This window comes from Melospiza georgiana, chromosome 17, assembly GCF_028018845.1.
Source record: "Melospiza georgiana isolate bMelGeo1 chromosome 17, bMelGeo1.pri, whole genome shotgun sequence".
Classification (NCBI taxonomy): domain Eukaryota; kingdom Metazoa; phylum Chordata; class Aves; order Passeriformes; family Passerellidae; genus Melospiza; species Melospiza georgiana.
The window spans coordinates 6,124,171-6,139,441 of record NC_080446.1 but is presented as its reverse complement, the minus strand read 5'-3'; the positions used below and the strand labels follow the sequence as shown (position 1 = coordinate 6,139,441).

General features: G+C 44.1%; 1 protein-coding gene across 1 annotated transcript; it reads left to right on the top strand.

Annotated features, from left to right (window-relative positions):
• The first annotated feature begins 201 nt into the window (after positions 1-201).
• Positions 202-13,287, top strand: PCMTD2 (protein-L-isoaspartate (D-aspartate) O-methyltransferase domain containing 2). Its single transcript, XM_058036366.1, has 6 exons — positions 202-371; positions 3,123-3,451; positions 4,496-4,598; positions 6,343-6,514; positions 7,338-7,461; positions 8,993-13,287. Exons 2-6 carry the CDS (start codon positions 3,145-3,147, stop codon positions 9,376-9,378), a joined length of 1,092 nt encoding a protein of 363 aa, XP_057892349.1. The 5' UTR covers positions 202-371; positions 3,123-3,144; the 3' UTR covers positions 9,379-13,287.
• The last annotated feature ends 1,984 nt before the right edge of the window (positions 13,288-15,271 follow it).

Here is a 15,271-nt window from a genome sequence, read left to right as displayed (position 1 = left end):
GTGCACGGCAAGGTTCGGCTAGTGGGGTGGATTTGGGAGAAGCTGCTGGAAGTTTTCCCCGATCTGATGGAGCCAATTCCAGCCGGCTCCATGCCCGGGACTCCCCTCACGGAACCAGCCGTGGTACAGTCCTGCCACCCCCCCTTCCCCTCCTCCCCTCCCTTCCCCTTCCCCCCCCCGCCCGCGGCGGTCGTGCGCTCCGCGCATGCGCAGTGCCGCGAGCGGAGCTCAGCTGGGCAGTGTTTACGGCCCGAGCGCGCCGGCCTTGGCTGAGCCGAGCGGAGCCGAAAAGAGCCGAACCGAACCGAACCGAACGCAGCCGAGGCGAACCGAAACGGGACGAAGCGAACGGAGCCGAGCCATCCGTTGAGGTACTGCTTTTGTCTGAAATCCGGGAATAACCTCCCCTGTGCCTCTCCCGGTGCCGTGCCGGGGCAGGGGCTGCCCTGGAGACCTGCCGGGGGCGAGCAGCCGCGGTTCTGTGCCTCGGGCATTGCTCTGAGCCCTCCCCGAGCGGTGCTGCTGTGCCGGGGTTGCAGCCGCAGGCTCCCGGTTCGCCTTCGGGTTTGTTTTCCTTCCACCCTTGGTGTCTCTGTTTTGCTCCCTTTGATGTCTCTGCTTTGCCCCCTTTGGTGTCTCTGTTTTGCCCCCTTTGGTGTCTCTGTTTTGCCCCCTTTGGTGTCTCTGCTTTGCCCCCTTTGGTGTCTCTGCTTTGCCCCCTTTGGTGTCTGTGCCCCCTTTGGTGTCTCTGCTTTGCCCCCTTTGGTGTCTCTGCTTTGCTCCCTTTGATGTCTCTGCTTTGCCCCCTTTGGTGTCTGTGTTTTGCCCCTTTGGTGTCTCTGCTTTGCCCCCTTTGGTGTCTCTGCTTTGCCCCCTTTGGTGTCTCTGCTTTGCCCCCTTTGGTGTCTGTGCCCCCTTTGGTGTCTCTGCTTTGCCCCCTTTGGTGTCTCTGCTTTGCCCCCTTTGGTGTCTCTGCTTTGCCCCCTTTGGTGTTTCTGCTTTGCCCCCTTTGGTGGCTCTGCTTTGCCCCCTTTGGTGGCTCTGCTTTGCCCCCTTTGGTGGCTCTGCTTTGCCCCCTTTGGTGGCTCTGCTTTGCCCCCTTTGGTGGCTCTGTTTTGGGCAGCGGTCCGGGTTTCTGCCTGTGGACTTTGTCCCTGCTCAGATTTGGGGAAATCTCTGCTTTGCCTTAGAAGCGAGGAAAATGCACCCGGGGTTTGCTGCGGAGGGAGAGGGTTTTGTTTAGAAAAATTTAATAACAATAAGCCCTAGTGGGTTCTCATTTCCCACCAAAATAAACAAAGGTGTGGAATCACATGAGGAGAGACCTTTGAATGTCAGAGTTTTAAAAAACACACATTTTAGTGGAAGTAGGTTAATATGCAGGGAAAGTGATGATTTCAGAAGTGACTGACACCTGTCACAGGGCAGATATCCCTGCTCCCATTATGAAAATGTCTCAGCCAGCTGTGTTTGTTGTTGTTTTCCGTGGCGTAGAACATGGAAGAGCACTTGTCCATGGAGCTGAGCTGAAACCAGGTCAGACCAGTTGTCCCAGTGGGGCTTGCGTACATCAGCAGGAATTTGTTTGGGATCCAACGTGGAGCACTGTTAAAGGCACAACTTCTTGCTTTAAATCTAAAAATGTAGATTTTTATTTATTTTTTTAATAGCAAAAGGAGTGGAAGAATAAAGGAAGCTTAAGAACAAAAATATATAAAGGAAAGTCAAGGGAATCAAGATTCTTGGTGAAGAGAGTATTTTAATGTGGAATGTTAAATAAAAGATACAGGCAGCCCTGTGTTGCAAATGCAGTGAGGTTTTGTGTATGTAAGGGGAGGGGGAAAGTATAATTGGTATATTAACCCACCTGAACCTTCAAACTGATGTGTTCCCACTGTGAAGTAATAAAACAGAGACATTTTTTGTAGAGAAAATGAAGGAGTAACTGTGGAAAGGAGAGGGGTGATGTTTTATTTCAAGTGTTATTAATGGTCTTGAACTGGATTAATGTGTTTGAGACATGAATGGATTAAGAACTGGCTCGAGTTCCCTGCCTAAGTATATCCTGTTTTGTTTGCCTCTACAGGTAATCAGAACAGTGTGTTATTTGAACAACTGTGAAATCTCCTTGGAGTCCTGTAGCTTTGCTTTGTTTCCTCAGAAAATGAAAGTTTATAATTTGCTCTGGCTGAATGTAACAAACAGACCCCAACAATTTCGCTGTAGGCAGATCTCCCGATCCCAGGAATGAACTCCAAAGCTGCTGCTTTGTGGTTATTGCTGTGAGCAGGGAAGGGCATTGTAAACAAACACGGCTTAAAATCATGTTGTGCTTTCTGGAAAGGATTTTTCCCCTTAATATTTGAGAAGGGGAGAAGAAGCCGGGTTAATTCTGAGTGGTTTTGTTCCCCTGTACATTTTCCTTTAAAACCTGTAGGCTGCAGTGGGAATTCTCTGTGGAGCTGCTGTCTGTGTCATTAAGTGCTTTACTAATGGTGCTGGCTCAGGCTCTGGAGATGAGCTGTGTGAAAGTGCATTTGCTAAAGTGCATTACCAAAGTAAGCAAGGTTGACAGGTCAGAGTTTTGTTGGGTTTTTTGAACCTCTGTGCAGTCAACATCCCAATGCACGTTCAAAGGAAATGCAATTTGAGATTTTTCTGGATTTTCTGCCTATTTCTTAGTCTTGTCAGGTGCTGTTAGAGGTGGAAAGTTTGTGTGTGACAGGAGCTCTGACAGACAGCCCAAACTTGCCCTGTTGTTTGGGCTTGCAGTGAAAAATGACCCCTAAGCGCAGGAGCTGGAATAATCCTTTCTATGAAAGGGTTCAGTGGAAAAGCTGATGTGCTGGTAAAACGGTGGGAGGGTTTGAAGACAGGCCTTGCCCATTGAAATTGCCTATTGTGATTGTTTTTTTTCCCTACTGGTGTCAGGTACTGGATGCCAGATCTGCTGCATTTAGCTTGCCATTGTTGGGATGGGTGGGGAGAGCACTGGGTGAGGTTTTTCTGGAGCTTGGAGTAGGTAAAGATCTCTCTCAAAGCACTCCATGTACAACAGCATAATTTGGTGTTGGAGAGCATGTTCTGTACCTCACCTTGCTTTGTTGTTATTTCCCTTTCAGTGTTTATAGGAGGCTGCTGAAGATGGGAGGTGCAGTGAGTGCAGGAGAAGACAACGATGAATTAATTGATAACCTGAAGGAGGCCCAGTACATCAGGACAGAGCTGGTGGAGCAGGCATTCAGAGCCATTGATAGGGCAGATTACTACCTGGAGGAGTTCAAAGACAATGCCTACAAGGATTTGGCATGGAAGCACGGAAATATTCATCTCTCAGCACCGTGCATTTACTCAGAGGTGATGGAAGCTTTGGACCTGCAACCAGGGCTGTCGTTTCTGAACCTTGGCAGTGGCACTGGTTATCTGAGTTCCATGGTGGGACTCATCCTGGGTAAATACCTCTTCAGTCACATTAACTGCTTGTATTAGAGCTTTAAAAGCAGGTTTTGAAATCAGGGATGAGGTATTCCTCCACTAATGGAGCTAAAAAGGTAGCTGGGAAAGGAAAGAATGCATTAATCCTGCTCGGCAATTTATCAGGATTCTCACAGCCTTCTCTGGAACTGGATGGGATCCAGATTTCTGTGGCAGATCAGAACAGGCAGCAATGTAGTTCCAAAGGTGGCTGTAATGGATTCCTGCAGGTCTGGGCATAAACCTGGATTTGTTTCCCCTTAAGCAAGACCCCAGGTCAGGATCAGGAGTGCAGAGTTGAAACTGGGGCTGAGCAAGTTCACAAAAAGCTGTGACTGCTCTGTGCCTGGTTTGTGTTCACAGCCCTGTCTGAGACAGGTTTGAGATTCATTTTCGACTTTTAACTCCTCAGCACACAGATGGGAATATTCTCTGGAAGACACTTTAGTGCAGCAGAACTGATTTTGTGACCACATCTACAGCGGCACAAAGCAAATTATCCAAGTGGAATCGGACAATTTAAATTCCCCCTGCAGTGTTTCAGTCAGAGTTGTGCTGCCAGGATAGATAGCAAGTGGCTATAGGGTAAAATCTGGGGGAGTCTCCAGAATTTTAACTGCTGGGATATTTATTCTCAGGATGAAGTCTCATTTCCCATTTGTGATTTTCTCCTAGTTTTGTTGACATTACTTAGAATAAAATTTGTAGGCCATGCAGGCCTATGCAGGCCATTGGTCACTTTCACAGCAGTGGCATCAGTGTTTTCCTCCTATAGAGAAGTTTCCTGCATAGTTCAGAGCAAATGATTCAGAATCAGCTGTGCACAAGAGGCTCAATTGCTGCCAGAAATTGCAGGTATAGGGTTGCAAATCTCATTGTAGCAGTGAGAGAGCTGACCCCACACAAACACCGACTCTGACACTCATGGAACAATCTGCTGGAGGAAGGAGCCCAAAGTGTGTTAATGCTGCTGGATTTGGTGTTGTTGCTGTTGCCATCCCCTGGTGTTGTGCCCTTGCAGGTCCTTTTGGGGTTAACCACGGTGTGGAGCTTCACTCTGACGTGATCGAGTACGCCAAGCAGAAATTGGACTTTTTCATTAAAACAAGTGACAGCTTTGACAAGTAAGAATGCAAAATGCCTGTTGGGATTAATTGTGTGCTTTTGGCTTTACTCAGGGCAGTTCTAGCTCCCATGTGGCCCCTCTGGATTCAGGGTAATCTGAGGATTCAGGCTCCTTAGGCTTGCTGAGCTGCAGTGTGTGACCTTCGAAGCCTGTGTGTGTCGTGAGGGAGCTTCAGAAATGTTTGCAGAGTTTTTAATAGCAGTGCTGATGTTGCAGGGCTTAGAGGGAGCTGAGGAAGTTTGTTTATTTTTAAATGCACTTGCAGTAACACCTTAAAACTTGCAAGTAGCAGTGCTTGGTTGTGCCTGTGATCTGAGAGCCTGCATAGTGATGAGATTATGAACTGGTTTTTGTAGTGGCTTAATACGTTTTATCTGAGAAGAAGGAAAAATGGCATTTTAAAATATGAAGATAGTTTCATGATGATTAAGTTGGTACTAAAACTGCCTGGGATTTGATTTATGTTCTTCCTTAGACCCTCCATTCTGCTGCTGTCACAAGTAATAACTTCCCAGCTAGATAACCACTGCCAATAGTAACCTCAGCAGTAAAAGTTGTGGCTGTCACATTTTTGGATCTGTTTCACAGTCTGTTCAAACAGGGAAGCAAAGCATCTGTGAATACCTGATATGCTCCTCTCCTGGGAGGAAGAAAATGAAAATCATGGCATGCAGGATTTTAGGCTACTCAGCCTTTTGCTCTGGGAAGCTGCTGGGGAGGGGGTTGTATTTTCTGCATTTTGGCAGAAGACTGAAAATTTCTGGTTCTCAACAGGGTTTTTTTCAGTCATGTTGCTGTTGTTTGAGGAGATGTTTTAAGGAAGACTTTCTTCTCTCTCCAGACAAATATAGCAATGAGGCAAAAGCAAGCTGAATTCAGAAATTACCATGCCTGGAAAATTGGCTTTGCTGAGTGATGTCTGCTGGGTTGTGCTCCTGGAACAGCGTGTGCAGGAACTGTTCTCTGGCTGCTCTGAATGTCCAGCCCTCTTTGCAAACCCAGAAAGCTCCAGGAAGCATTAGGAATAAATAGGTGCTATGTTGAGCTGCCACTCAAGATACCAGTAAAAGATTGGATGTGTTGAGCAACTTCTACCAAAATCAGCCTTTAACCATAGGGCTTAAAACTTAGGGAGCTTGTAAGAAAACCACAGGCATCAGAGAATCACTCATTCTTCTTTTAAACCAAGTCAGAAATACTGTAGGCAAAAAGTCTTTTTTATGAAGGGTGAAATCACAGTTCTTTGAAGCTGATGGCAAAACTTCCATTGGCTTCAGCACAGCTTACTTCTGTATCATCAGGTGGTAATTCCCCACATCTGAAAAGCAGTTAAAAGCTTTGAAAATGCAAAAATAAACCCAGGTGCAGTCCTTAAAAGACTGACATTTGGGAGTGCAGGTCTAGTATTTGTATTTGCATTTTATAACTGAGTCAGCATCAGGTGGCTAAAAATAGCTTGTTCTGAAGAGTTACCTGCAGCTCAAGTATGAAATTATACATCTTTATCCTTTGGAGATTTTAATCCATGAATTCTGACCTCATTTTTCTGTGCTTTTGAGACTTATAGCTGTGGTCTATTAACAATAATGTCCAGAATAGATGGGCTTTGGAGGAGAAATCCTGTAGAACTGTGGGGTTTTTTTCAAGTGTTTTCCATAGTTCAATTTTTCCAGAATTGTGAAAATAATTAATTTTGATAAATCATTTTATTCTTGCCTAATACAAATCTTTTTCACTTTCAGGTTTGAATTTTGTGAGCCATCCTTTGTCATTGGCAATTGTTTAGAGATTTCTCCAGACTGCACTCAGTATGACCGTGTTTACTGTGGTGCTGGAGTCCAGAAGGAGCATGAGGACTACATGAAGAACCTGTTGAAAGTTGGGGGAATTCTTGTCATGCCTCTAGAAGAGAAGGTTGAGTGCCTTTTTACTCATATTTCAGTTATTCTTAATTCTGATCATGGTTTGGCCAGTAGCTGTTCTTTTATCTTGCCCGTGTAGCAGGCTGAAGAAAGAATTAAGTGCACTGGTTTTCACAATGACTGAAAACTGAACTCTGCACATTCCTAATATTTAAGAAATTTGTAGTTTTGCAGTCTTCCATATATTACAATCTGTTAATTGCAGTTTTACTTTCACACTGCAGAAAATGTGAGCAAAGCTTTGTTTAATTATATAATTTAGTGTTGTGCTTAATGGCATAACACAACTTTTTGCTCCCTGTCTGGCTCTTGAAGGAGTGTGCAGGATGTCTCTATTTACAAGTGTCAGTGGATTCTTTTAGTAAAAAGTGGGTCAAGTGCCTGACCTTTTACCACTGTCAGGGAATGTGAGGAGCAGGGTGCAGGGTTTCTTCCCAGTGAGAGGCTGTGCAGTGGGTTGGGGCAGGAGATTTGATCTGTGACCTTTTCAGGAGCCAGTGCTCGTGGTGACTCAGGAGTTTTCCCAGAGGTCAGGCACAGCTGCTCTGCTCCAGCCTGGAGGGAGATCTGGGCAAGCAGAGTGACCCAAATTTCCAGTGCCCATGCTCTGTTGGAATAGATGGAGTTACTTGGGGCTAGTCCTGCAAGGAGTTCCCAAATTTTTTTTTCAAAAATCCAATGTTGTTTCTCATTTACTGTTGCAGCTTCCATTACTTCAAATTGTCCGGGCAGAAAATTCATTTATTCGTTTTTTTTTGTTCAAAAATCTCACTGTAGTTCCCACAATGGACAATAATCTCCTTGTTTTGCTTCAGTTGACTAAGATAACTCGGACTGGTCCTTCTGCCTGGGAGACCAAGAAGATTCTTGCTGTTTCCTTTGCTCCTTTGATTCAGCCAAACCACACAGATTCAGGAAAACCAAGGCTCGTTCACTTGCGTGAGTACAGACATTCCTGAGCTTGGGGAACTTCCTTCTGCTTGGCTGTGAGCTGTAACATCCCTGGGAATCCTTTCCAGGAAAATTACTCCAAGTCCTTCCTTTTTTTGAGCAGCTGTCTGTCTTGTGCAAGCATTGGAGTTGATAGATTTTAATAGATTTTAATCACAGACTCACAGAATGGCCTGTGTTGGAAGTGACCTTAAAGATCATCTAATTCCAATATCCCTGCTGGGGACTGGGACACCTTCCACTGGGCCATCATTCTAAACACAAATTATTTCTTGTGAAGTTGTACCTGAACTTTGCAGGGTGTTTTGTCCTTGTTTTTGCACATTCTGTTCCGGTCCTGAGTGATTGATTGAATCCTGTCATGGTTCTCAGGCACTGTGCCACAAGGAGAGGGAAATAAACAAGCACCACCTGTGAACAAATGTTGTATCTGCTCAAAGACACTCACCCCCAGCAATCCAGAGTTATCCTGAACCTGGAATGCTCGAGGGATACAAGTTGTGCAGTTCTTGGTTAGCTGTTTGAAGTGCAGGTCGTATCAGTGGCCCCAATCTTTAGATTAAGACTTCAGTGTCAAGAGGCCTCTTAAGAACACATGAAGACAGAGGTACTTTCATAAAGAGATTAGTCAGGCTTTGGTCTTAACCTGGAAAGGTGTCTGCATGACAGGAGCTCAGGGAACAGTCTACAGCATGCTAGGAAATCCAACAAGTGCCTGTTTCAGCATGTTCTCACTTTGTAGTGAGACCTGCCCATAAATTCTGTGTAGTTATTTTTTACTTTTTTCACTTAGGTCCCAGGAAAGTTCACTTGTTGGCAGAGGACAGAGACTTTTTGTGTCAGTTTTAATTTATTTTAGTTCATGGATCTGTGTGCATCTATACATTTTTTATTTTTTTTTCTGCATTTCTAAACTGGCAGCAAAGAAGTGCAGGAGACAGAATAGTCTTCCAAGCCATTAATGTGGGAGGCATTTTAATACAGTAACTTACTGTGATGTTGCTATAATTACTTCTACAAAATGGTTTCCAGCCTGTCTTCACTCACTAAGTCTGAAGCAGTTTTTGAAGAGCATAAATAGTACTTGTGTTTTATAAGTGCGGAACTTGGCAAAGCTGAAGGAGCTGAGCAATAGAAAAATTATTTTATGGAAGAATTAAACAGACTTCAGGTTTAGTTATCTACCAGAGGAAAATACCTGATTCTAAGCCATGAAACAATCACAGCTCCCATCACTAAGCCTGCATTCAAACAATCTTTAAGATGTGCATCTTAGAATAATTGACAACTTGAAATCAAGGCAGGACATTTTTTAATGAGAGAAACGCGCAATTAAATTTCATTCGGAAAGTTGCAACACAGTTTATCCGGGTTGACAGGAGCTGAATAGAGCTGTTTGTGTAATCCCAGCAGGGAATTCAAATGGCCTGATTTACTCTGAGCAAACAGAACTTTTCCTGGGAGTACCTCTGGGGGGGAAGTTTCTCTGTCTGTACTCACCGGGTTTCTTTGCTCGCAGCGCCCGTGGCCGTCCGCAGCCTGCAGGACCTGGCTCGCATCGCCATCCGAGGCACCATCAAGAAGATCATCCACCAGGAGGCCCTGGGCAGGGCTGGGGACGGCCTCAAGAGCCCCCCCAGGTTCAAGAGGAGGCGGCTGCGGCGCCGGCGCATGGAGACCATCGTGTTCCTGGACAAGGAGGTGTTCGCCAGCCGCATCTCCAGCCCCTCCGACGACAACAACAACTGCGAGGACATGGAGGAGGAGAGGCTGGAGGAGGAGGAGGAATCCAAACCCTCTGAACTAAAGCCAGAGCCTCCCGTGAACTTTTTGAGAGAAAAGGTCTTGAGCCTGCCGTTGCCTGATCCCTTGAAGTATTACTTGCTTTATTACAGGGAAAAGTAGTTTTTCTTCTTTTAGGAAGTGGGAAGTAGGCAGAGAATAAAGTATTCCTTAGGGCTTGACAAACGTGTCCCACTTGCTTGCCTGCCAGTGTGACACCCGAGGCAGTAGGCTGGCTGGGGAATGTGGCTGCTGTAAACTTTGACATTATAGCTTTTTTGAGTTCTTTCTTTCTTCTCAGTTGTGTGCTATAGTTTTATTCTACAGCAGGGATTCCTTAGGAAGCAAGTTGGTGAAATGCTCAGCTGCTTAGGGAAAGGAGGATTTAATTCCCTTGAAACTAACTGCAGGAGATATCCCTGAAAATCTCATGGCTGCTCTACCGAATATCAGTTGGGAAAAACTCCTGAGCAGCTCCCCAAAGACCTTTCCTGTCTGTGCTCTCTCCCACTAAACCTGCCATGTATTTGCCATGGTGTGTGTTTAATGGAGGATGGAGGTAATTAGTTAAAACCTGACCTGGCAAATCATGTTTCTTCCAGTAATCTGAAAAGCACAACTTCTACAGAAAGGAAAGAATTTTTGACATTACCCTTGTGGCATCCAGGCTTTGAATGAGAAGGAAAGCATCAGCTCCCCTTTGGCTGGTCTGCTTTGCTTGTAAATTATATATAATTTTTTAGTAAAAAGTTTTACAAAATACTGGTTTTTTTAAGGGGAAACCCCTGTTCTAGAGAATGAGTTGTTAGGTTTCTGTGGTTCTTTCAAAGCTATGGAGGCAAGTGAGGAATTGCAAAGCTGTTTAACTTTGACAGGATGCAAGGTAGTCAGGGTTGGGACTGCTGTCTCTGAAAATGTTTACAGAGTAATTCTGAGAGGGGAAAAGGGTAGAGAAGAGCTGCAGGGCAGTGAGTTTGTGCAAGCTGGAAGCAGTATCCGTGCGTTTTGCTGTCATGTGAGATAATTCAGATTGTCTGGGCTGAGCAGAGTGAGGTGCAGAGCACCAGCCTGAGCAGTAAATCAGCCAAACAGAGTTTTGTGGGGGATCTGCAGAACCTGAGAGCAGCCTAGGGAGCCAAACTGATGCAGTTCTCAGGTGTTCCTGTGTGTGTGTCCCTGCTGTGGCAAGGTGGGCAGAATTAAACAAGTGCTCCCCAGTGGAGAGGAGCTGCTCAGCTGGGTAGGTGATTTTATTCCTGCAGCAATGAAGTAGAAATGTTAACAGGTTCAGATGGAAGGACTTGTCACTCTGCAGTTCTGTGGATGTGAGCTGTCATTTTTATTCCCAGATCTCTCTGTCATGGTGACGGAAGGGAATGCCATGGAATCATAGGATCACAGAATGGGTTGGAAGGGACCTTAAAGATCATCTTGTTCCAACCCCCTGCCATGTACAGGGGCACCTTCCACTAGGCCAGGTTGCTCCCAGCCCCATCCAGCCTGGCCTTGGGTATTTCCAGGAATGAGGAGTCCACAGTGTCTGTGGATGATAAAATACTGTGTTTAGAGGAGGTTTACTTGGTTCAGCCTGTTTGGGAAATGTACCTGAACTGGTAAAAGGCTGGAAAGAAACTCTGGAGTTTGTGTTGATGTGAAATAGTCCTAAAGCTAGGGGGCATGAAAAGCTCTCTTTCAGCAGGTTATGAAACTGTGTTAAGGCATTGCCCCATCAGAAACACCTGAGTTGGTATCACTTTGATATCTTTTGGTTTTTTAATGTGTGCTGTCTCCTCAATTTCTGAGGAGGAATGAGTGAAGACTGTGTTGCCAAATGGTCCTGAGTTGCACAACTTGCTTCATGAAAAATAGTTTCAAAGTTCTGTGTGGCTTTGAAAATAAATGAATAACATATATGTCTAAGCCTGAAGTGGAGAACTTTCCTTGCTTAACAGGATTTTTGTGTCTCTTAGGGAATATTGACTGATAATCCTGTATCATGTGGTTGCGGGCATGTAACACAGGCATAGGCTGGGTTTTGCCTCTGGTTTCATGTCTCCACTTCTGGTCTCAATGGTACCCCAAGTTATCTTGCTCCCTTGGATTTTGATGTCTTTATTTGCAGTGGGGCAGTTCTGTGGTCACTGAGCTGATGTTTCCTGTAAAGATGCACATCCCCATCACTGGATTCTGGCAACTCCCATGAATTTCTTTCTAAAAATGTAAATCCTGAATATGGTGGTAAATAGAGGGTTTATAGAATCTGTGTGTAATTATTCTGTGCTTCCCTACAGGCTGTGGCTTCTTTATTTTTTGGAAAAGTCTGTTTAATGGGTGTCATGCCAGGTATGTGCCTTTCTGGATTGTGGCACAATTTCCACACCCCTCCATAGTCCAGGATGCCTCCTGCTCTTGGCTACCAGGTCAACCTTCAGTTTAATCACAACATTTTAAAGGAGTCCCTTTAAAAATGACATTAAACTTCAGGTTCCTGTTAGTAAGCCTTGCAGAGATTCTGTTAAAGCTGACCAGTTGAGGGAGGATTATCTTTCATTTATCCCTTGTTTGGTTTTTATCCCCATCCCAGCCCCAGTTGTAAAAGGTATTTTATCAGATTTTTTTTCACCAGATTTGCCTTTTTTATTACATTTGCTAGATTTTTGTAGCTTTCTATAAGATGCATAAATACTGCTATTTTTTCCTGGATAAGGTTGAATAAATAAATATATATATATATACACACAGGAAATTTATGTTCTAGGTTGTCATTGTCCTTTTGTCCAAAAAAACCTACAGATCTAAACAGATAGTAGAAATTCTATGTATAATATAACTGTGAAATAGTATTGCTTATAGCCTGTAAATAAAGGGGAATTGTAAATACATTTTCCCTGTGCACAAGCACTTGCACTGTAGTTTTGTAAGCATTTCTAGCAGAGGGATGGAGGCAGAGTTGGGTTTCTATAGATCTATGAGCTGTCCAGGAATTGTACCTGCTTTGTTTCTTTTTGTGTTCTCAGTAGTTGTCACTTTTTTTTGTATGTGACTCCTTTTAGGTTTTGATCCTGCAGCAAATTTGCAAAGAGAGCTGAACTTCAAACTGCTTTAGTCATGAGTGTGTAAGCTGAAAAATCTCTGTATAGAAACTAGAGTTCAGTTGGCCTGAGGCATGCAGAAGTGTTATGCAATTTAAACTTTATTAATAAGTGTTTCTGTATCAATAAACTCAGTAAAAACTTTTTAGCCTTCTTAACATGGCTTTGCATTATGTTGTGGTTAGAATACTTTGTAGGTGAGTGCTTATTTCCATAAGTGGAGGTCAAGACACAAAAACAGCAGAAGAAGTGTTTAACAGTATGGTGCAGGTGCATAGTTTTAGATGAACTCCTCAGAATGTGATGTCTCAAACCTGCCCAGATGATGAGTTCCAAACCTTGAGGTAATGCAGCTGTGCAGGATGAATTTTGGGATCAGCACACACAGCACTGATGTAGATTTAATACGTCAGAATGGTTAAAGAGTGGGCCTAATTTCCTGCCTGTTTGACTATAAACAACAGATATCAAAAGGTGATTTCATCCATTTCTGTACTTCAAGGAGTTGCCTAAGCCAAAGGTGTCAGGAGTTTGTTCTGTGCATTCTGAACTGCAGCTCCCCTCTTGTCCCCTGGGCTCTGCCTGGATTGTTTAATTAACGGGGATTTTTGAGAGCGGGTGTTCAAGGCTTTCATTTCTCCAGTATTGAGAACAATATTTTGGTTTCAGCTGTGCTAGGAATCTAATCATAATAGCAAATACAGCTGCTGCTAATTAAATGAATCTGTTAACCTTTATTCCATAGGATAATTGCCTGTCTGTTTCTTCCTGTCATCTGTGTGTATGATAAATGTCCTTTTCCCAGCTATAACAGGAGATTAGTTCAACGTTAATGTTTTCCTTCACGTGGTGTGTGCTGAAAGAAAATCCTTTTCCGCTTTGCAAAGCCATGGATGTGTCATACAAATGGTATCGATGAAATTAAATTTGTCAGATGATGTTTATGTTCACTTCATTGTAAAACATAGAGCATCACAGTCCCCTGGGGTGTAGAGAGGGAGCAGGTCCCCTGAGGGAAATCTTTCTGCTGAAGAAAAAGGGATAGAAGGGAGAGTTAAAAATAAAAAATACAAAGGGTGAAGGGGAAAAAAACCCACCTGAGGGACCCCCCAACTTTCTTGATTTCTACAGGTGTGAAAAGCCTGCGTAGCCGAGGCTGGAAATGCTGGAGCATGGGACACAAGGGTTGACATCATTCCTGCTGTTCAGGAGACAAGTTTTGGTTCTTGCTCAGAGATGCACACTCCTTTTGAAAGAATTTGTCATGTTAATGGAAAATAAGACACATTAATGTGAAAGTAAGGGGCCTGGGATTGCTGGTGTTCCTTAACCCTCACCAACATCCCATTTATCCTGATGGGAGACGAGCAAGGCAGGGGAGGAGTGGTGAAGATCTGTCCAGAAAATGTGTGGGCTGCAGAACTTGCCTTGTACTGAAGGGATTCCCCATGCTCTGTTGGCTCTGCTGCCTTGGCTCAAGATCCCATTCCTACAAAGCAATGGGCAAACGCCCCTCAATCCATCCCAAAGCTGCTCCCCCACAGCACAGCCAGACCTGAAATGCAATTCCACAGAGAGAGAACTTCATTCAGGAGGATTTTCACATAACACACACTGCCTGATGCACATGAAGGATGTGCTTCTAAAGCACTCAGTGCCTCCGGAATTAAAAGCTGTGCTGTTCACCAGAGCAGTCTGGTTTCAGCTGCCGGTTGTTGTGTGAAGGCTGAAGATGATAATTTGGCTTTTTACAACCTGGTTTTGTGAGCAGGGTTGGCCTGGGTTGGGTTGGGTGGCCGCTAGAGGACACTCTGCCCAAATCCATGAGTTCAGTGAACTTGCTCAGATTTCCAAGTGATGGCCCGGCAAACAAACAGCCGATTGCCTGAGGGCTGAGTGCAGAAAGCCTGCAGGATAATTCTCTTTTATAGCTGGAAAAACCAATACATCTTTTACCTTCCATGCCATGAAATTCCTTCCCTTCGTGCTACTCTTATCTGATCCCTTGTCTTGGATGACCCGTTTTTGTAAGTAGTTGGAAAGACTTGTCACAAACAGTCTCCCCAAATGCTCAAGTGACAGAGAATCTTAACCAGGAAGGTTTAAATGTCACTCTTGTCTTATTTGCCATATTAATTATTTTGTAGTGTACAGTACAAAGCAGATGTGCAGGTTGATGGGAAGCTTTCGTTTGAGCTGCCAGGTTATGTGGGATGTTGCTGTGTTGGAAATTACTCAGTAAAAATCCTAATGTATGTTAATGCCTCCCTTGTTCTCAACATATACATTTAGGATATTGTGTAGCAATAGCTTGAAACCTAAAGATAAGCTGGTTTCACTGCAGCTTCTTTATAAAGGTGATTAATTAAACTGGAAACAAATTCTGCCTTTTGCATCACAATTTTATCTTCCAGTGGGGAGAAACAAATGGAGGACTGCATTCCCTACAGTTCAAACTCAACTGATTTCATATTTTTTACCCCTCTTCACCCCTGAATTGCCTTGAATTTCTCAAAAACATTTTTCCAAATTACATCCTTGTTGAAAGAAATTATACTTGGTCAAAGACCTTTGAAATGAATCAGCTTTTACTCTGCCTGAGAAACTTTACAGACTCCTGGGTGGGGTTTAGTCTTTATTTGCAGTTTATCTCTGTTAGTGATCTCCCTTTTAAAATCCCTTATCTGTTACATCCCATGCCCACTCAATGGTTGGAGGCAAATTTTTTGCTTGATGTTGTAGCGACATGTAATAGGAGCCAGCCTCCATCCTGAAAGCCTTACAGCACCATACATTTGGCAGGCTGTTAGATAAATCTCTCTCTTTAGTTTGCAGACTGTGCTAGGGCAAAAAAAATTGACATAAAAACCTTGGCCCTGGATCTTTTGCATCCCAGCTCAGCCCTGGACCACGAGGTCGTTTTT